The sequence below is a fragment of the Manis javanica genome, chromosome 11 (assembly GCF_040802235.1).
Source record: "Manis javanica isolate MJ-LG chromosome 11, MJ_LKY, whole genome shotgun sequence".
Lineage (NCBI taxonomy): Eukaryota > Metazoa > Chordata > Mammalia > Pholidota > Manidae > Manis > Manis javanica.
Genome location: NC_133166.1, coordinates 105,189,408 through 105,209,386, shown reverse-complemented (window position 1 = coordinate 105,209,386; position 19,979 = coordinate 105,189,408). Strand labels below are relative to the sequence as shown.

The 19,979-nt window shown below is 58.7% G+C and overlaps 1 protein-coding gene and 1 long non-coding RNA gene across 2 annotated transcripts in view; one reads left to right on the top strand and one right to left on the bottom strand.

Annotated features, from left to right (window-relative positions):
• Window positions 1-5,604: 5,604 nt before the first annotated feature.
• Window positions 5,605-19,979, bottom strand: part of LMOD1 (leiomodin 1) — a 33,473-nt gene continuing 19,098 nt past the window's right edge. Inside the window, exon 2 of the mRNA XM_037015193.2 lies at window positions 5,605-7,466. Within this exon, the coding sequence (XP_036871088.2) occupies window positions 5,673-7,466 (1,794 nt within the window). The 3' untranslated portion in view covers window positions 5,605-5,672. The remainder of the gene's footprint in view (window positions 7,467-19,979) is intronic.
• On the top strand, window positions 9,284-18,972 carry LOC118971837 (uncharacterized). Its single transcript, XR_012122952.1, has 3 exons — window positions 9,284-9,799; window positions 16,432-16,646; window positions 16,958-18,972. It is a non-coding gene; the product is annotated as an uncharacterized lncRNA (long non-coding RNA).

Sequence of the window (19,979 nt, the reverse complement as noted above, 5' to 3'; positions counted from 1 at the left end):
CTTGTTGGTGCCTCATTGGGCCACCCGCACCTTCAGTAGCCCCGGCTGCTGCCAGCCCCCCCAGTTCCCAGCGGGGGAGGACAGGCACGGGGCTGGAGCACAGAGCCCCTCACTTCCCTCCTCTGGAACCCCCCCATCCGGGAGCTGGGGTGGGGGTGGGGGGCTGGGCCTCGATGTCATTTGCATTACAGAGATTCCCCAGTAGGGGCCCCACCACACACAGGCACTGCCAACTGTACAACAGCACATTCGCCCATTCAGGACACTTAGATTCACACTGGGCACCACCACTGTCTGACCTTGGGTATGTCTCTGAAGGTCGCCAAGACTCCTTTATGAGGATGTTTATTATCTAAAGAATGGGGGTAGTGCCCCAGTGCTATCAGGAGGGTGAGACATGGACACGTAACCCTCAGTTCTGTCCTTCCTCCCTGATCAGAGGCCCTGGGCCCAGGAGCTCAGTGGGGAGACTGGGCCCCCCAGGACACCGGTGCAAGGTGCTTCTGTCAGCTGCCTGGATCATCAGGGCACCCTGAGGCATCAGGTCCCAGGCCCACACCGGCGCTGCCCACTGGGCCAGGCAGATGCCCCCACCCCTGCAGCTGCCTGTGCACCCAGCTAGACCGTCTGCCCCTGCCTCCCTCCCTGAGGACACGGTCCATGTGTTCAAAGGACTTGTGCAGTGAGAGATCCAGGGAAGGAAGTTCTATAGTTCTGGATTCAAGTGGGCGCATGCCAACTCAGCTTGGCAAAGCCATCACCAACCAGCCATCCCTTCCCCTCCCCAAACCCGGCTCCCACCCCCCGTGCCCCGGCCCTCCTCACGCCCTCAACAGGTCCTCCAGCCCACTGTGCAGCAGGCTGCTCCTCGGTGCCGCAGGCCGCTGGGCTCCTGCAGCGTCAGCCGGGAGGGGCTCTGGATGTGGCCATTGTGCTGACCCTGCCGCCGGGGCCGTCTGCCACCCATATAATACTGGGGAGGCTCTGGGGCCAGCTGCCTTAAGGCCAAGGTCAGCAACTCCTCCGATGGACAAAACTGCCCCAGATTCACCACCTCTTCCCTTCCCAGGGGCCCCTAAGTCTCCCCCTGGTCCCCACCAGAGGGGGAAGCTAATGCTGGTGGGGACAGAGCTGGGGCCACTGCTGCAAATCCACTGTCTCCGAGGGCGCGGGCAGGAGGTGGGGGCCGGGGCCACCGAGTGTCCTGGCTTCCAGTCCACCCCTTCTGCCTTCACTCTTCGGAGAGAGGGTCACCAGGTCACCTCGAGGCTTGGGGCCGAGTCTCCCCCTTCTCTTTCCTGAAGCTGGGAGGTGGAGGAGATTTGCAGGATAAGGTTTCTGAGTTTCCCTAAGAAATGAGGTGTAAATGAATGCAAAGCCATGCCTGTCAGAGTTAATTATCCTTAAATCAACAACCTGGGGCCAGTTAAAAATCCGCTTTGTCTGTGTCTGGGATGGGAGGCAGGTTTATCCCAGTCAATGGCTGCCTTGGAAAGGATGGACTCCGCCCCCTTCCAGCACTTCCAGTCAATCAGCTCTGTGAAGCACTGGAAGTAAGACTCCTAAGGTAAAGGAGGAAAGCTTGATGGGATGGAGCCTTCTCATGCCCGGAGCAGAGAGAAGGCCCCTCCCACATTCTCTAGTTTTTAAAATAGGGGCGATGCCCTTCTCTCTCCAGAGCTCTGCATACTGCACCCCACCTGCTCATCGCCAGGGGAACAGGGCCAGCAGAAGCACAGAGCTGTAACTGCGCCTCCTGATCGCCCTGTCCCTCACCTGGCACCCTTGGAAACCATGCAGGCACCCTCCCCTATACCCAGGTACAGGGCAGGAGGAGCAGTGACCCTCAAGGAGTGGAGTCTGCAGTGGTGTAAATAGGGTCCTGGAGTCTGGGAGGGAACACTGAGGACCCTAGGGGAGCCTGGGAGGCAGAGATGGGCAAGAGCATCTATGCAAAAGTAGATGGACTGCATTCTGGGGCCAGCAGGGCCGGCTCAGGCCTGGTGGATGGCAGAGCTCAAAGGGGGAAGGGAGGAGGGGCATGGAGATGCAAGGCGCAGCCACGGGAGCCTGAGGAATGAAAGGTCAGCACAAAGAGGGAGAGTTGTGGTGGGGGCCAGGGAGCCCGGGGGAGGGGGGGGATTAGAATGGAGGCAGCCAGGAAAGCAGACGCTTCAGGCAAGGAGGGCGGTGGGAGAAAGGAGGGGCTTAGAGAGCTGGAGAAGGGGGCCAAGGGGCAGGGAGAGGGTGCAGAGTCCAGGTGGAGCAAGTAGATACATGCCAAGGTGTGCAGCTGGCAAAGTGGCGAGCGGGGCTTCCGCTCACCAGGCCTGGGCTTCCAGACCTGCAGCCCACCCTCACACTAGGTAGCATATGCCCACGGCGGCCCAGGCCTTGGGACCTGCCTTCAGAGGGCTGAGGACGCCTGCAGTGTCCGCAGGGGACGGCGCTCCAGGCTTGGTGATCTTGGTGGTAAGAAAGCAAGCTTGGTGGGTGACTGGAGCCCAGAACTTACGCTTCTCAAAGAAGGCCACCTGAGTGGCCATGTCGGGGCTCGCAGCACCTGAGGAGTGGGTGAGTGCCTCAGCAGCCCCTGCCTGCGCCTGCCATCGCGCCCCCCGCCAGGGCCAGGGCCTTGAGCCCATCGCGGGCGGCCACTAGGGCCTGGCGGAAAGGCCGCGAACCCACTTCCTGCTGGGTGGGCCGGAAGGCAGGGAGCCGGGCGCAGCGGCAGGAGCCAGCGGGCCCGCGGCCAGACGGGGCGATGCGCAGCACTTTCTGCTGGAACCATGGAGGTGACGGGGCAGCCCGCGGGGGGCGGTGCGGGGGGCACCCAGTGGGGGCCTCTTGGCCCAGGTCAGTGGGAGACCTCGGTTTGAATCGGATTCATCAACTTGTTAGGGCATTTGGTCCCTTTGAACCTCATTTTCTTCCCTGCATAAGGGACGCTGGGCAAGGATAGCTGCTTTCCGACTCTTTCGCCTTGGTTGCATGAAGGGCATCCGGGCGTCTGCCAGGCGGTTGGGGCAGGTGGGCGGCGGGAGGCGCGGCCGGAGTGCAGGCCCCTTTCCTGCGGTTCAGCCCACCCCTGAGCACATGCGTCCGCAGTGTGCCCATCGCCCGCCCTCCTCCCGGGTGGCGCGTGGCCCCACTCTGTGCCAGCCGCCCGCCCCGCCGTCCCGGGCTCCTGGCGCTGCCCGGGCCCGACCCCGAAGCCGCCGGAGCGCCTAGAACGCGGTCCGCCGCCAGGTGGCGCTGCGCTCCCGCACCAGGTTCAAAGGCACGGGAGGCGGGAGGATGACATCATCTCGGCCCCGCCGCCCAACCCAGGGGCGCCGGGAGCGCGGAGGAAGCTGCGCTGGCAGCTTGTGCACAGTAGAAGGTGTGATTTTGTTTTTTAATCTGACTAAATCTTGTTTTACTTTTGGTAGAAAGGGCTTCCTAAGGAGACTGGCTGTATCAGCGCCGTAGGATCTGGGGACTGGTCGTTTGGGCTTGATTAGGCTTCGAGCTTCCTGGGGCACCATCACCAGGGTCGTCTCAGGAAGGGGAAGAGAGGGACCTGTTATCAGAAGTAGCGCTAGGGGCGGGAGATCGGAGTGTGTTGTTATGGACGTGTTAGCTAACCTCTGGCCAAACTGTCATCTGCAAATGGAGATAATACGTGTACGCACCTCGCAGACTTGAAGGATCAGCTGAAGCACCCTAAAGCACCCACAGACACAGGGTAAATGGCAGCCGTGGCCGGGCTCAGCGCCAGCTAACACCCTTTCATCCAGGAGGCAGCAAGTGTCTGGCTCCCCTCTCCTGGGACCCACCCTTGTTTAGGTTCCTGGGCAGGGGGGGTGGGGGGGGAGGCAGGCAAATGGGTGGGGAGGAGTGGGGGCAGGGTGCATCCTGAGATCTGAGCTCTGTTTTGGGGACTAGTCAGCCCTCTGGTTTTGGCCACACCTAGCACAGTGACCTTGCTTCCTGACAGGGTCACCCACCTCTACCCCAAAGACTGAAACTGCTGCGCTCCCTGCCACTGAGGCAAAACCTGGAGCCAGAAAAACCTACAAGTGGCCCAGACCCCAGGCGGCAGTTCCACAGTACCAAGGGGCGGGGGCGCTATCAGGGCAGGAGAGTAGCCCGCAGCTCTGGCAGAGAGTGCAAACCGTGAGCAGGGGCCGGGGGTGGGGGTGATGGGTACCTTGGCGTAGGTCCTCTCCCCAGATGGTGGCTGCCATCTCTGCCTGTTAAGGCTGGCTTCCTGGGCCTGTGGCTGCTGTGGGGAGCTGGCCCTGAGCCCACAGTTAGGAAGAGTCATGGAATGAGCCTCCCCTGAACATGCCTAATATAGCCATCCCAGGGCCCTGTGTTCCACTCTGCCCTGTCACCCCAAGAGCAGCCCTGGCTAGTGACTCCAGGCACAGGGGGTGCAGGGAGCAGATCCCTCCCTCGCACTGTACTTTCTGCAGATGGAAACTTGTTCTGTGGTCAGCTCGGGATGGCACGTGAGGGAACCTGAGTTTCTAGAGCCCTCCAGGGAGATCAGGGTGAGCATCAAGGCCCGTGGCACAGCACAGAGGTGTGCACAGGCATCCATGGCTAAAGGCTTGCATATATTATCAAAATCTTACGGAGAAACAGATACACAGCTATTTATACAACAGCAGGCAGGCGTGAGGAAAATGTCTGCTTTGGCATCAGACGTTCAGGTCCAGCTGCTGTCTGTCCCTCTCCCCCCATCTGGAGCCACTCCCCACCAGGCACTGCCCATCCAGGCCAGCTTCCCCTGCCATGGGTAGTCAGGAGGGGCTTGGGGTGCCCTCAGCCTCTCCTCCCACTCCCTGGGCCCTCATGGCCCCGAATCTTTTGCCGTTGCCCCACACAGAGTGCCACAGCCCAGCAGCCTTGCCCCAAGGGCTCCTCAGAGGCCTGAATCCTGGCCCTGGAGGGCAGTGGGGTGGGCTGGTCATGTGGGCCCTTGGGACATCTTGCCAGCTACACGGGCTCTGCCACTTCCCGGTGACGTGCTAAAAGGGCTCTTCTTGTCCAGAAACAGCTCCAGGTATAAAAGATATTTTTGGAGCACCTCAGAGACAAGAAGAGAAGAGGGAGAAGAGAGAAGGCGTCCTTCTTCGAGCGCGCGCCAGGCCTGCAGCCCCGCCAGGGCAGCCTGGGGACCGCCGCAGCGGGGCGGGCGGGGGCAGGCGGCCCCGGGAGGCGAGGCTGGGCCCTCTTGGTGCTGGCAGCCTGGTCCTACTGCAGGAGTTTGGGCACCTCCACCTGTAGGGGCAAAGTGGACAGTTTAGAGAGGGCAGCTCAGCCTGGGGCCTTGGGGGGTCGTCTCGCCACCCTCTCCCTGGAAGCCAGATGCCTCCATGTACGTCTGTGGAGAGAATAAGTGAGGTGTTGACACAGAGTGAACATTTTTCCTCTTCTGCAAAAATGGGATGTCATCAAATGACCACCGGAATTATAACCGAGGTCGTCCTTTACGTCATGATGTCAGGTCCAGATGCTGGTGCCAGGGCAGGGGCAGCTGCCACCTCCAGTCAGGTGGGTGAGTGGCCGACCTGTTACCAGGGAGGCGGAGCCTGGAGGAGACCCTCCAGGGATGACCCCTGCGTCCCTGGCACCCGGTAGTCACAGGCGGACCCTCCTGCGCGCTGTGTCTCCCAGAGACCTTAGGGGTAAACTGACCTGTAGGACTTGGCTGGTCCTAAGAGGGAATTCGTAAAGCAAAGACCATTTCGTTTTGGGAATGGGGTGGAGGGGGTGGGGGAGAGACCTAAAGGAAGGCCCTGAGCAGAACTGCTGTGTAGAGACTGCGTTTCTAGGAGAAACAAGTCCGTCTGCGGGGTGGAGAGGTTAGAAGCTCGGAGTGCGAGCGTCTCCCTCCAAGGGACCTCGGCTGTGGCCTGCCTGGGGGCGGGAGGATGCACGTGCAGCCCCCCCTTTGCATCCGTCCTGCGGCCGCGCCCCCGACTACTTAACTTCTTGAGCTGCTTCAGGTTGCTGGAGCGGATGGCGGCCAGCAGCTGGTCGCGGGAGTTCTTCTCCTGGGCGGGGAGGGCTTTGTCGCCCACCTTCCTCGGGGTGGCCGGCGAGAGCGAATTCTTCAGGTTCTCCATGACAAGGGGGGGTGCCGCGGGCGGGGGCGGCGGGGGCGGGGCGGCGGGGGCGCCCCCGCTCTTGGGCGAGTTCTTGGGTGAGGCCTTCGGGGACGGCTGCGGCGACGGTCCCGGGGAGCCCTTGGCCGGGGCCCCGGCCCTGGGCACCCCCAGCAGGCCCCTCTCGCCGCCGGCCCCCTGCGCCCGCCGCTGCTCCTGCAGCCGCCGCTGCCGCTGCCTGTCCATGTTGCGGCTGAGCAGGTTGGTGACGGTCATCCGCGGCCCGGCCAGCTCGAAGTGGTAGCCGAGCTTGAGCAGCGCCGTGTTCTCCTTGAGCAGCTTGGCGATCTCCATCTCCGTCTTGCCGCCGCAGATGTGCCGCTGGTTGTGGAAGCGCAGCTCGGTCAGCGTGTTGTTCTGCAGCAGCGCCCGGAAGATGGCCAGGATGCCCCTGCCCGTGATGTGGTTGGAGTCCAGGTTCAGGCTGGTGATGGTCTTGTTGGCCTTGAGCATGAGCGCGATGGCGAAGGCCACGTGGTCGTCGGCGCGCGTGTTGGCCAGCGCGAACACCCTGACGGCCGTGTTGAACTCCAGGGCCTCGGTGAAGCGCACCAGGATCTCGGGGGTGATGCAGTCCGAGTTGTTGACGTTCACCTCGGTCACCCCGGGGTCGTTGTTCTTCACCCTCTCCAGGGGCTCGTCGAACATGCTGGGGGCCGCCTCCTCCTCTCCCGCCGCGGCGGGCCCTTCCGAGGGCTTCGGCGGGGAGCAGGGGGCTGCTTGTTCTGGCGATCCGGTCTGGCCCTCCTCCTTGGGCCTTTGCTCACTTAGGGGCTCATCCTTTCTGACTTTTTCATCCCCTTTTTTCTGGTCAGTGTGCCCGCCCTTCACTTTCTCCTGCTGCTTCCTGGGGTCTGCCTGCGCCCCGCTTTTCATTTCCTCCCTCTTTCTGGGGTCTCTCCCCTTGGCCGGCCCCTTGTGGCTGCTCGTCGTCTCCTTCACGTCCTCCGTCTCCCGGCCCTTGTCTCTGCTCAGGCCGGCGCCCCTGCCGCCCCCCTTCTTCTCCTCCTCGCTGGGGGCGGCCGCCCTCTCCTCCCGCGTCCCCTCCCTGCCCGCCTCCTTCTTGTCCACAGCCGCCCTGACCCGGCCCCTGTCAAGGCCCCTGACGACCTTCCCCTCCCTGGGCTTGTCCCCGCTCCTGCCCTCGGCTGCATCCTTGTCTCTTGAGAAGCTTCTCTCCAAGCCGCCCCTCTCTGGCTCCTTCCCCAGGGCTGCGTCCTGTCGGGGGCCCGGGGCTTTTTTGCTGGCATCTCTGCCCCTTTCCTCTCCATTCTTGGCCTCTGTCTTGGTCTCCACTTGCTTGCTTTCCTAAGAATTCAGGAAAGAAAAACAAACATGAAGAACTGGCTGTGGAGAGAGAGGAGTGAGTATGGGGACAAGCGTGGGGAGCGCTTCATAGCTGCCCTGCACCCCCAAAAGGCCGTCTGTCCTGAGGCCACAGTGCACCAAGCACTGGACAGCAAACGCAGAGAGCAGAGCCCAGGGTCCTGAGAGGGCCAAGGGACACCTGAGGGGCCGTGGCGGTGCCTCCCCCCGAGGGTCCTCGGGCCCAGCGCCGACGGCCCCTCACCGCCCGGTGGCTTAGAGGGGGGCCTGCAGGTGCTGCCCTGCTCAGCCATGTGGGGACCTGAGGCAACAGGAAAACTTGCTAATACTGGTCCTGTCTTTATTTAAAATTTTGCATTTTTGTTCGTCATGGATTTTTTTCTGCAGTAAATTTGATTTTTTTGTAATGTCCGATTATCTCAATCCCTGAGCTTCTTGGTGCCCCTTATATCCTGTGCTCCTCTGGGTGCCAGGGCCTCACCTGGGCCCAGCCTGCTGCCAAGGGCAGGTGAGCGGTTCTCAGACTGGGGTTATACTAATACCTGTTCAGAAAAAAAAATGCTGGAGGAACCAACGTAGGGCTGCTAAGATTTTATTTTACCAGTGAGGGGTATTTATAAATCAGAATGAAAGACTTCATTTGATGTCAAATGAAAGATACATTTGATGTATCTTTACATCAAATATGTGTGGCTTTTTGAAAAAAACCACAATAGTGTCCTGATTTTTGGTAAAAAAATAAACAACAAAACACCTCTGTGCAAGGAGGCCTGGAACCCTAGGGCCTGACCTCGGAGGACTCTGCTGGATTTGGGGTGCAGGGCTCGGTGACTCCATTTTGAACCCACAGACACCGAGAAGGTATTCAGGGAGGCTTGGGGAGGGAGTCAGCTGAGCTGCAGGAGAGGCTTGAGTTTACCTGCAGCTCGGGTCACGCTGCACGTCTCCAGGGACCCGTTTCCTCCTCCACGAGGCTGCGGAGTCCAGTCCTGGCTCCGCACCCCCATCAGAGGAGCTGAGGGGGCGGCAGGGTTAACTAAGGTTCAATATCAGATTTGATTGTTCGACTCCGGGAGAGGCCCTCGAGGGACATCGTGATGTCCTTTCCTAAAGGTTTTTTAGGAGGAAGAGACCATGGCCTGATCATGACAACAGTTCTCTGTCTTTCAAGAGCCCCCGGTCTGGGTATGGGAAGAGGAGGACGGGTGGAAAGGCAGCGCCCCGCCCACCGTGGGTGAGCCCGTCCTCGCTGCCAGCCCTCCCAGAGGGAACAGGGCGGGCGGGTCCTGTGGAAACAGTTTGTACCTGCACCACAAACACATGCCGCTGGGGACCAGCCCCAGGGTTTATTTAGCAGCAAAAGTCCTTGGCTTCGCTGCTAGAAGCACAACAGGCAGCCAAGGGGCACAGGGCCTGGTGAGATGGGGCCTTGGAATGCGCCCCCCAGGCCCCAGGGCCAGCCGCAAGGGGGGCGCTCGCCGGGGCTGTGCCCATGGAGAAGGGGCAGAGAGCCCCCACAGCCCTCTGGCTCCCAGAGAATGGGTCTGACCCTTCAGGTCACCTTTTGAAGGCTGGGTGCAGAAATGGGGGTGACTTTACTGCAAAAAGAATGAAATGGGGAAGCCCAATGGGCCAGCCCTTTCGGGGTACTCCTGTTAATCCGCCTGCCCGCTGTGGAGCCAGGGAATTCCCTCCTGTCCTAGGAGCTCGGAGGTGAGGACTGGGCAGCCCACACGCTAGTGCTCGGGCCCCCAGGGCCAAGACTCCTGCCAGCCCCTCCTTCCTTCCCTCCCAGACGGCCCGTGCAGAGCTCCTCAGAGCCCCCTGTGCACTGCCCAGCTTGCCTCTGCAGGCTTCCTGTGACAGGCACAGGCCTCACTGGGAGGGAATTTGTAACTTAACCAGCTGTGCCCGGCAAGGTCAGGAAGCCCTGGGTTTCAGACCTGATTGGCCAGCAGCCACCAAGTCAATTGCACCTTCTCTGACCTTCTCCACAGGGGCAAAAGCACCACCTGCCAGCCTGCCCACATCCCTCAGGTGCCTGTACGCTCTGCTGCCCAGAGAAGCTTGGGAGCTGCCTGCTCCTCTCCCGGTGCAGCCCCGCCCAGTTTGAGACCCAGGACTCCAATTCAGACCCTTTCCTGCCCCCCAGGAGGGCTCCTTCCTTCCAGCATCCTAAGCCTCTTTCTGTCCTGACAGCCCAGACCTGACCTCCCGCCTGGTCGTCACCCAGGATTACTCCCCACCGCGTCTTAGGGTGCTGCCCCGCCGGGATCCGCTTGGCTTGGATCTGCTGTGTGTCTGTTCTGTACGAGGTGTGCCAACCCTTTAAAAAGAACCTAATGAAAAACAGGCTGGTGGGCTGGGGTAGGGGGGGTGGCTGATTAATCATCGGTTTCCTGCAAACAACCAGGAATGAGTGGGGCTGGGGCTTGTTGCAGCTCGTAGTCCTGAGAGCTTAGACGTTGCCTTAAAAGGAGAAGGAGCGCAGCGTCCGGGCTCGGTTTCTGCTGAGTGGAGCTCCTCACCCAGGGCTCCTCACCCAGGGCCGCGCTGCCTCCTTGCTGATCTGAATGGGAGGCCAGGCCGGCTTCTCTCGCTCCTAGAACTGGTGGTGCACCCTGGTGACCTCCAGAGGTTATTTTGGCCTGTGTTCCTGTCTCGAGGCCGCACTCAACTATGTGTCCCTTAGGTCAGATGTAACGGAGGACTTCCACAGAGCAAGGGCTTCTCAAGGAGAGACCTAAGCAGCAGTAACTTCCTTTCCTCTTTTCCTCTTTGGGAAAAGCTTTATGGTTAGTGAAAGCCCACGGGCGGGGTTTGGGAATCGGTTATGGAGGCCGGGGGGTGGAGAGGATGGCCTCTGAAAAGCTCTAGCGACCTCTGGTCACTGCAGTGGCCTGGCCGGCAGGCTCAGAGGTGGGAGCAGCTCCCTTCCCCCACCTCCTCCAGGCGTATGGCCACATCGCTGCCTTGGGTCTGTCACTTGGGTTTGAATCCAAGTTGAATGACTGGTGGGTTCGGATGGGCGGAACACAGCATCTCTCCCTTACCTTGGCCTTTCCGACGCTCTTTCCTCTAGAAGTCTTACCTGATTGAACAGAGAGCGTTTTACAACCTTCATGACCACAGAGAGAGGGGAAAAGAATTGTTTGTTTCTCAGCAAGTCCCCAGAAACTGGGACCCACTGGGTACTGCTCTCTGTGCCCCATTCGCTCGTGCTGACTACCCCGCGGGCATCTGCACGGGAGAACTTCTCCAAAGGGAGGCAAAAGGGATGGGAATGTTTGGCTTGCCACTTGCCTAGAAGGGGGCAGAACCACGGAGGGCAGGACTGGCTGGCAGTGCCCCACCTGTGACAGTGCTGCCACAAATGCAGGTACATTGTTCCTTCTCCAGAGCATGGCTAAGGCAATGCCCACTCCAGTGGTTCAAGGCCAGCTTCTTGCTGTGTCTCCCAGGGCTGCCTGGTGACAGTCTCGCAGGCTTTCTGTCTGAAAGTGTCCAGAATACACCAGCTGGAGCCCCAGGCTGAGGGCAGGGACTCTGGGGTCCCCAACTCTGCTCTCAGTGGGCTCTCCCCAGGCTTTAGCTGAGGCCCCTGGGGGCACTGACGGCATCTCGGTGACTGGGTGAGGGGAGCGCACCGGAAGGCGGCACTCCCACCTTGGCTCTGGACTGTGGTCTACTTCCCATTTCTCCAGGATCAGGGTTATTTACCAGGAAGCATCGGGGAAACGTGTGGCATGTGCCAGTCCTGCTCCTTCTGGTCCTGTCCCAGTGCCACCCACTGCTGCCCACCCTGTCTCAGAGCACGAGGTCACCCTCCCCAGTCCCTGTCATCTGGCTGTGCTGGCAGAGGGTGGGGGCTCTGGCTCCACTCCCTCCAGCCACCTGGTGACCTCTGTGATCAGGCACCACAGCTGCCAGGGTCATCTGTGTACAAGGGTGGGCAGGGAGCGACTGGCCACCAGCTGGAGCCCCTTCACAGGGCTTGCATGAAGGGTAGGGCAGTTAGCAGGGCTCTGGGGACCAAGGAGATTCATTTCTCGGCCTCCTGCCCCGTTCTGCGTCGAGTGCCAACTCTTTATTGTCTTGTACCAGGGAAGATTCTATACCCTCCTGACAAGGAGTTTCGGAAAGGTCAATTGCCTTTTGGGGAAAGTATATTCCTGGGCTGGCAGTCCTGGGTGGGATGCCAGTGCCTATCTCCCTTGAGATCTGTGGGGCAGGAGTCCTCTGTGAGGCCAAGGCCAGCTCATCCGACAAAACTACAGGTCTTGCAACAACTGATGTTACCCCTGGAAGGCTACAGGTTCCCTCCCCAGCTGTCAGGAATTGTTCTGGAAAGTTCTCCTTACAGAGGCATGAGAGTTCACTAGCTCTGCAGGCAGCTGGCCTGTGTGCAAATACCACCTCTACCCCCGAATAGCTGTGTGACCTAGGGTGAGTTACTTACCCTCTCTGAACCTTGTCTCAGATGCCAGATGGAACTGACCAATCTAGAGCACCTCTATGGATTGCAGGTGGCAGAGCCAGGACCCAACCCAAGGTCCAGATGCCCAGAGGCGCTTGGGTGGGAGATAAGCTGCCATGAATCTGGGGCCTTCCCTTATGAGAAGTGCAGGCAGGAGGGTTTTCCCCGCCACCCCCTCTGGGCCCTCCGGCTCCCCTGCTCAGTGCCCTAGTATTGTTCAGCAGCTGAAAGGAAGCACTTGCCTAGTGGGTGGTAGAACTGCATTTTATACTTTAACGTGGAAAATGAAAGGACCACATCTCAAACCCTGGCAACTGCCCAGAGGACTAGAAGCTGGGAAGGGCCCAGGTTACTTGGGGAAGTCTCCGTCAACCCCACCCCAAGTCTAGGGTGACAGAGGCAGGGGTGGAGTGTGAGGGGAAGAGGGGCCACTCCCACTAACAGTGACAACCAGCACTAGGGACTGGAGTCCTCCCCTGAGCCTGGGGTACAGAGATGTCTCTCCCCTAGCGCCAGCCCACCAGGCTCCTCCTGGCCCTACTCATTCACCCGCTCACTGACTGAGGCATCAGGAGGCATGTGCCACCGCCATCCTAGGACCCAGCGCCACATAAGACACAGTCCTACCCTCACAGTTAGGGGGGCGTGGCAAACGGGGACCAGATGGCATCAACTGCATGTGGCAGAGGGTGCCTAACGGAGTGGACCCCGTAGAGCAGTCATCGCCCTGTCTGAGAGTCACTGTTCCAGCTGAGAATGTCCCTTCAGGTCCCTGCAGAATCACTGCCACCTCCCTAAAAAGGCCCGCAGCCCCCCTCAGCCATTCCCAGACTGAAGTTCCTTGACTCCTGTTCTAGCAGTGACCTAGGGACAAAGCCTCAGCGCCTCCCAGAAACCCCCTATTTTAGCTTCCCAGCCCTGCCCTTTGCTGGATCATGCTTGGCCTGCTTCCCCTATTTCACAGCCCCCCCAGTGTGGGGAAGCATTGACTGTCTCCTTGGGTCCTGGCGGGATGAGTCTGTGGAGCCCCCTTCCATCACCCCTCCCAGCTGGTAAGCGGCCTATGGGGAGACTGAGACCCCAGAGGGCGGCTGGAGAAGGGGAAAGCAGTGGGGAGTGAGGGTGGAGTGGGGCTTTAACCTCACCCTCTTGGGTTCCCATCACTGGCAACATACTCTTAGGGGTGTTCGAGGGCTTGTACATAAAGACCCACGTGTACACTTCACTCCTGCCATAACTGGAGCATACTTAATCTCCTAAGAAATGGGCTGTAAATGGAGTTCCTAATTTGGGGTTGGGTACTGTATCATGATGTAGGGTCTGCAGAACCACCTTGCTGTGCTGAGGCTAGTGACGACTGCATTTCTGGAGCTTCCAGCCCTGAGCAGGGTGGGAGGGAGCGTAAGCATGCCCAGCATGGGCGCCTACATGTCACAGATGCCCTGTAAATACTTGGAGTACACCATCCCCAAATAATCCGTGTGGAGAACATCAGAAATGGACAGGTGTCAGGCTCCAAGAGACCCCGGGCCTGGCCCCCGTATGGTCCTTCAACACCAGAGACAGCCTGCCGCCTGCCCCCAGCCTGAAGCCCAGGGGTCGTGACAGTGTAAGAACTAATTCACGTCCACTAAGCAAGACAAGCAATGCTAGAGACTTGTGTCTCCTGGTCCCCCAAAAGAATGTGGGTCAAGAGAAAGGGCTTCCTTGGGTTCATCTAGGGCAGCCCCTGGGGGCCTGTGTGCACCTGGTAAGCTCTGAGCTGAGAAGCCCAGGCCCACGCAGTCCCAGAACTAAGCAGAGCTGTGCCCTGCAGGCAGCCCAGATGCATCCTTTCCTCCCTCCCCTGTCTTGGTCCCTGTCACTCTGTCCCATGAGACCACAGGCACAATCTATGACTTATTATTCGCTGGATCCCCAGCAGATAGCATAGCGCCTGGCACCTAGTAGATGCTTGATGGATAGCTGCCGAATGAATGGATGAGTGGGTGAACGGTGGCTACCAGATGGAGCCAAATGTCAGTTTGGAATGACGAAGATAAAGAAACTTTGTAGACTAAGGAACTGAGCACAAATAAGTGGGTGATGAAAAAAACTATCGTTGAGGTGGGTGTTGGAGGTGAAAGGGGCGCCCTCCTGCTTGCCGCTGTTAGAGATCCCGCGGGCTTGGCGTCCTGTCTGGCCATGGGTTTGAGAACTCTGGGCCTGGGCCTTCTCGGCTCTGTCACCCAGCACCCAGAGCCACCCCCACCCCCACTTGTCCCACTTAGACCAGTGGGGACTCCGTGAGCAGGGCTACTGAGAGCTGCTCACCAGGCACACGTACAAGGTGCAGGACAGACCCAGCCAGGGTCAGACAAGAGGACAGGCTACAGGAGGATGGGTGCATGTGACTCCACGCACCCCTGGAAAGAGACCTGTGCTCCGCCTTTCAGCAGGGCCAGCCGTCGAGCGTTCCTAAGCTACTCACATCCCCTTCCGAGGAGACCAAGCCAAGACAGAATCTCATTCAGGGCCCCAGGTTGCAGGCACCCGTCCAGTGTGTGCCCTCTGCTGGTGGCTCTCCCAGCTCCCGTCCCCTTCTCTCCCAGCCCTGGGTCCAGACCAGGCTGGTCCAACGTCAGGTTTGGCTGCAGGGCCAAACCTGTGTAAGCAGCACTCCCGGAGTCCACCCCGAGAAGTCCCCTTGGGTCTGCGGCCGCCTTGAGGATGTTCAGAGCCCGGGGAAGGGGCGGGAGCTGAGAGGCAGCTAGGCAAGCCAGGCCAGCTCCCCGAGCTGCCCCCAGTGACGGGCCATAAGGAACGCAGTAAACAAGGAGGGGACCAGCCCCCTGGGGCCAGAGGTGGGAGGTTGGGGTGGGTGTGGAGGGCACTGGTGGTCATTTTACTCTTCATCTTTCCCTCTTTATCCCAAAGTACAGAGCGGCTGGGGAGAGATCATGTTTGTTTTACCAAATCAGAGAATTGCTAGCTTCAGGCCAAGTCATCTGTTAGCTCCTTTCTTTAGTGGCTTCTCTCTGGGCCACTACTCAAACCATCTTTCAGGACAAGGCTGGAGTCTCCTTAATAACTCAGTCATTAGAAATTACCAGTGAGCCCTGGGGCTGAGGACGGTACGTTGGCAAGAGTGAGGCTGAAGTCCTGCTGCATGTTCCCTGCTAAGCCAGGACACCTCAAAAAACTTACATTCAGATTCTCCTTCCTTTTTAAGGCTGAATAATGTTCCATTGCATGTATATGCCAATTTGGCTTACCCATTCATCCAGCGCTGGACGCTTGAATTGCTTCCCCCTTTTTGCTATTGGAAATAATGCTGCTGTGGGCATGGGTGTGCAGACACCTGGACTCTCACCTTTCAGTTCTGTTGGGGCATATACCCGGAAGCAGTGGTGCTGGGAGGTACCCAAATGCTGATTCCCTAACCCCCGCCTTGACTGCTGCACCTCTTCTCCTGTCCAGTGTGTCAAGCTGGCAGACTGCCAGCCATGCTGGGCAAACAGCACCCGCCCAGGGCGGGCCGCCCATCCACTCTGCAGCCTGGCCCTCCTGGGTGACGCCGGTGCTGAGCACTTGCTCTGGGGTCAGAATGCCAGGTGTCTAGACTTTGCTCTTCTCTGAGCTGGGGGGTCATAATCCTCCCCAGGGGCGTCGTGAGGCTTCAATGAAGTGCTTCCCATGGAGCCTCTATGGCGGTGCTGAATGCACGGAAGCTCTTGGCAAGAGTTAGCCGGCGTTACTGGTCCAGATTCCCTCATTTACAGCTTTCTCCCGGGCCTCCACAGCATCTGTTTGCCTCTTTCTCCCTCCTCCTCAGATTTCTTGTCCCATTCCACCCCCATCTCTATTTCCTAGGAATGAATAGAAACCACCCCGTGGAACCCTCCAACTTCCACTGTCACACCTGCAGCCTCACCTCCATGCTCCTCTCCTCTCCTCCTGCCCAGGCCCCCCATGCCCTGTGGGCCCCCACGCCTTCTCCCTGAGCTGCGGCCTCTCCCTCTCTCCTGGCTCCTTCCTACCACCTAGTAAACATGCTCACGTCCCTCCCAGGGCAGCCCGGTCTCCGCCTCAGCCCTGCAGCCCGCCCAGGCGCTGCCTTCTGTCTCTGCCACTCCCACGCCGACTTCCCCGCACAGTCCTTCCTTTGGTCCCTGGTCACTGCCGGATCCAACTCGATCTTGCCTCAGCCCCCAACATGCCATGGGAATCAGTTTCTCCCAGATCCTTACTGACCCTCTTATTGCTAAATCAGATTACAGCCTTTATTTTTTATCTTGCTTCATTGCTTGGGCAACACCGGGCACTGTGGACCAGGCCCTTCCTTCAGACATGCTTCCTTCCCCCGCCTCATGGTCTTCCTCCCACTCAGACGCCTTCCCAGCCCCCCCGAAGGCCACCTTCCTCTGTGTACCTCTTAAATGTGGGTGTTTTTAAGGTCTTATTTTAAGCCTCCCTTGTTTTCACCTTTAGACCCTCTCTCTGGGTGATCTCGCCCACTCTACTGGCATCAGTTGTGTCCTGTGTCTGGATGCCTCCCAAAGCCTGGCACCACTGTAGAGGTTCAGACAGACCCTTGTATCCGACTGTCCGATAAACGTCTTGGCTTGCCTGTGTCCACGTATCTCAAGGGCGGAGCCCCCCATCTCTCCCCGCCACGTCTCTGCCCCTGCTCTGTTCCCTCTCTGGTGAGTGGCTCCCCCAAACATCTGTTGGCTCAAAGCAGAAACCCTGGTGGGAAGAGGATGGGGGGAGCAGGGGGGCAATGTGGACCTCTCTGTGCCCATTCACCCCTTCTATCCCATTGCCGGAGATTTGGGGGAAAAGCTGTGAAATGGACCTATTTTATAAGGACAGTTTTATTCCCTTATCTCCTGCACGCTGATGCTACCTCCCTAACACCGTGCCAGTGAGTCCCTCTCCTGTCCTCACTGACGTGCCCCGAGCCCAGCCCACTGTCGCCTTCTGCCCGGTGTTGCTGACAGTCTCCGCTCTGCAGCCCCAGGGACCTTCTAGAGAACAGACCTGCCCACCCACTTCCTTGCCTCAGACCTTGCGGAGGCGCTCGAGTGCTCTCAGAAGGAAGTCTGGACCCCCAAGGCCTGTCCTGACCCTGCCGCTCACCTCTGCCAGGGCCTGCTCCTTGCCTCCCACCCCCAGTTCTGCTCAGCCCCGTCCACCGCTCCTGGTACTGCTCCTGGTTCCTGCAGGAAGCCACACCTCTGTGCTCTGTCCGCAGCGATGTTCTCACCACTCGGGAAGCTCTTCCTTCCTCCTTTTTCCCAGTAAATGCTCACCTTGATTTGTGCCCTAGAGAGGTTTTAGCTTAGATCTTTAATTCAGCTGGATTTTGTTTTAAAGTATGATGTGAGGTAGCAATCTGACTTTTTTTTCCCAAACATATTATCTAATGTCTAAATTATTTTTATGACCAGGTAAAACAAAAGTTGTTTTATAAAAAAGATTTGTCTTTCAATAATTCAGTTTCATAGGAAAAAAAGACAAAGAAACAAGACCCCTCAGGCCAGTGGCGGCAAAAAGGGATGGGGTGGGGGTGGAGACAGTGTAAGCTGGTGGCGCCCCGTCCTGCAGCCCGGCTGGTCTGTGCCAGCTGCTGCATGGGGCCTGCCCCTCCACTCTTCTGTTCCAGTTATTACAAGTTGGCCCCGGTGATGTGCCCAGCAGGACCGAGAGGGTCTCAGGCCCCGCCTCCAACTCCAGTATAAACATAAACTCTACGGTTCATTTTTGCCTCCCAGGACGATCTCGGGGGGCCTGGAGTAGGGGCCAAGACGAGGGGCTTGTGAACCCGGGAAAGGAGGACATTTCCTGCAGCAGTCCTGCTCAAGCCCAGGCTGCACGGAGGGGAAGGGCTGCCCCTTCTGGAGTCTGCTTTGCCCTGTGGATGATGGGGTGGGGAGGCATATTCAGGGAAAGGCAGGGATGTGCCAACTGGGTGGCTGGACTTGTTCACTGAATGTCTCACTGAAGTCTGCCAAAGGGTATGGCGACTCTTGAGTGCTTTGAGTGTTCGAGGGCAAGAATTTCTTGTGAAAGGGACATTAAATAAGAAGCAGGAAGGAGACCTGGTGGTGGGTGGGCGGTGTGGTGCCTGCTCCCCGGTGGAGCCACCAAGAGGCATCAGCAAGGAGGGAGGGCGCAGCACGTCTGTATTCTGCCCAGGCTTTTACTTCTCCCTGAAAGGGCTTCTGCACTTCACGCCAGTGGAGAAAGAAGCGGGGTTCCAAGGGGAGGTGCCACATTAAGGCCCGCGCTGGTGGGCAGTGCACTTGGGTTTCTGTTTGGAAGTTATAAAGAACCATCTCCGGGGGCCGAGGGGTCTCCCTACAGCCAAGGGTCGGCTCCAGTGCTCTCTGCAGACCTAGGCACTCTGCCAGCTGGTCTGGTGACTCATACTGGGAAGCCCGTAGCATCCCCATTTTTGGAGAAGCCAGGAAATCTATAAAAACAAACAAGTCACTATAACATTCTGCTCTCTGAAATGCTTACTTTCTGCTTCTGTACTTTATCCCAGTTCAAGCTTGGAAAACATTGTAAGACCCACCTAAATGTAAGCTACGCGTCCCACAGCTGGGTCCCTCTCAGGTCCCAAGGGGTGACAGGAGGAACATTCTGTCTTCTCACTACCTGGGGCTGTGAGCAGGGCCGGCTCCCACTGTGCCGCCCTCCTGCCTGCCTGTCCTAAGCAGACACGGCTGCAGTGGCCTTATCAGGCCTGGATTCCCAGGCCTGCAGCCTCTGCAGTCACCCAGAGCACATGCTCAGAAGGACACCGTGTTCAGTTTAATGCTCTGCCTTGAAAGTTTTAATTATTCTTGAAAAAGGGGTCCACATTCTAATTTTGTACTGGGTTTTGAAAATTCTGTAGCCGGTCTTCGTCCTAACAGAGAATCAGTAGCAGAGACGTCAGGAGGAGAGCAGGTCTCTGCCTGCCTGCATTCACCACCCCCGGATGCGGGGCGCCAGCCTGCCCCCTCACCACCTTCCTTCTCCCCACTGTCCTAGAATGTGCCAGGGCAGCTCCCTCACCGCCCCAGGGCCGCTGCTCGCTGGGGGCCACCAGCACCTCTTGTCTCCTGGCTGGTCTCCCTGCCTCCTGTCTTACTTCTCTCTTCAAGCCATCTTGTGGTGCAGCCAGAGAGAGCGTCCTAAAATGTCAGTCCGACCAGCGGCTCCCCTGCTGTCAGGATGGAGGCCAGCCCCCTAACTGGGCACGCAGGAGCCCCACCATGTGCCTGCGTCCGCGTCATCTCCACACTTGCGCTCCGGTTGCAGCGAAGGGCGAACGGGCCGCGCTGCAGCCCTGCCACGTGTGCTCCTCCTGCCCACCCTCCCCCGCCTCTGCCTGACTCCCTCATCTCATTCCCCTTCCCCTCCTCCTCCTTCTGTTTACCTGTTTATTATGGCAAGTGTCAGTTGTACACAAAATGGAGAGAACAGCCTAGCGAACCTCAAAGCGCCTGCCGCCCAGCCTCCACGGTGGCCTGGCCGATCTTGTTTCACCCGTGTGCCCAGCCATGTTTCTCCCATCCTCCCAGTATTCTGAAGCACATCTCAGGTGTATCACTTCCTGCTTCACTATTTCAGTGTGCATCTCTAAGACAGAACTTTTTTGTTTTGTTTTGCATCTGGGTCACATCTTTATTAAACTTTTTAAAAAAATAAGGTATCATTGATACACAACCTTATGAAGGTTTCCCATGAGCAACATTGTGGCTACTACATTCCCCCCTATTATCACGTACCCTCCCACCCCATTGCAGTCACTGTCCATCAGCACAGAAAGATGTTACAGAGTCATTACTGGAAAGACAGAACTTTTTAAAAAGATAGCTACAGTATCAAGCATTCCTCTTAATGGCCCGTCCACACTTAGCCCACGGGCCCTCTCACTGGCGGCCCGGACCAGGGGTTAGGAGCCCCGTTTCTGCGCTCCTGCAGCAGGCCTGGCTCACTGCTGTCTCTGCCCTTCACGGTTTACCTGTCTGTCCCTGGACTAG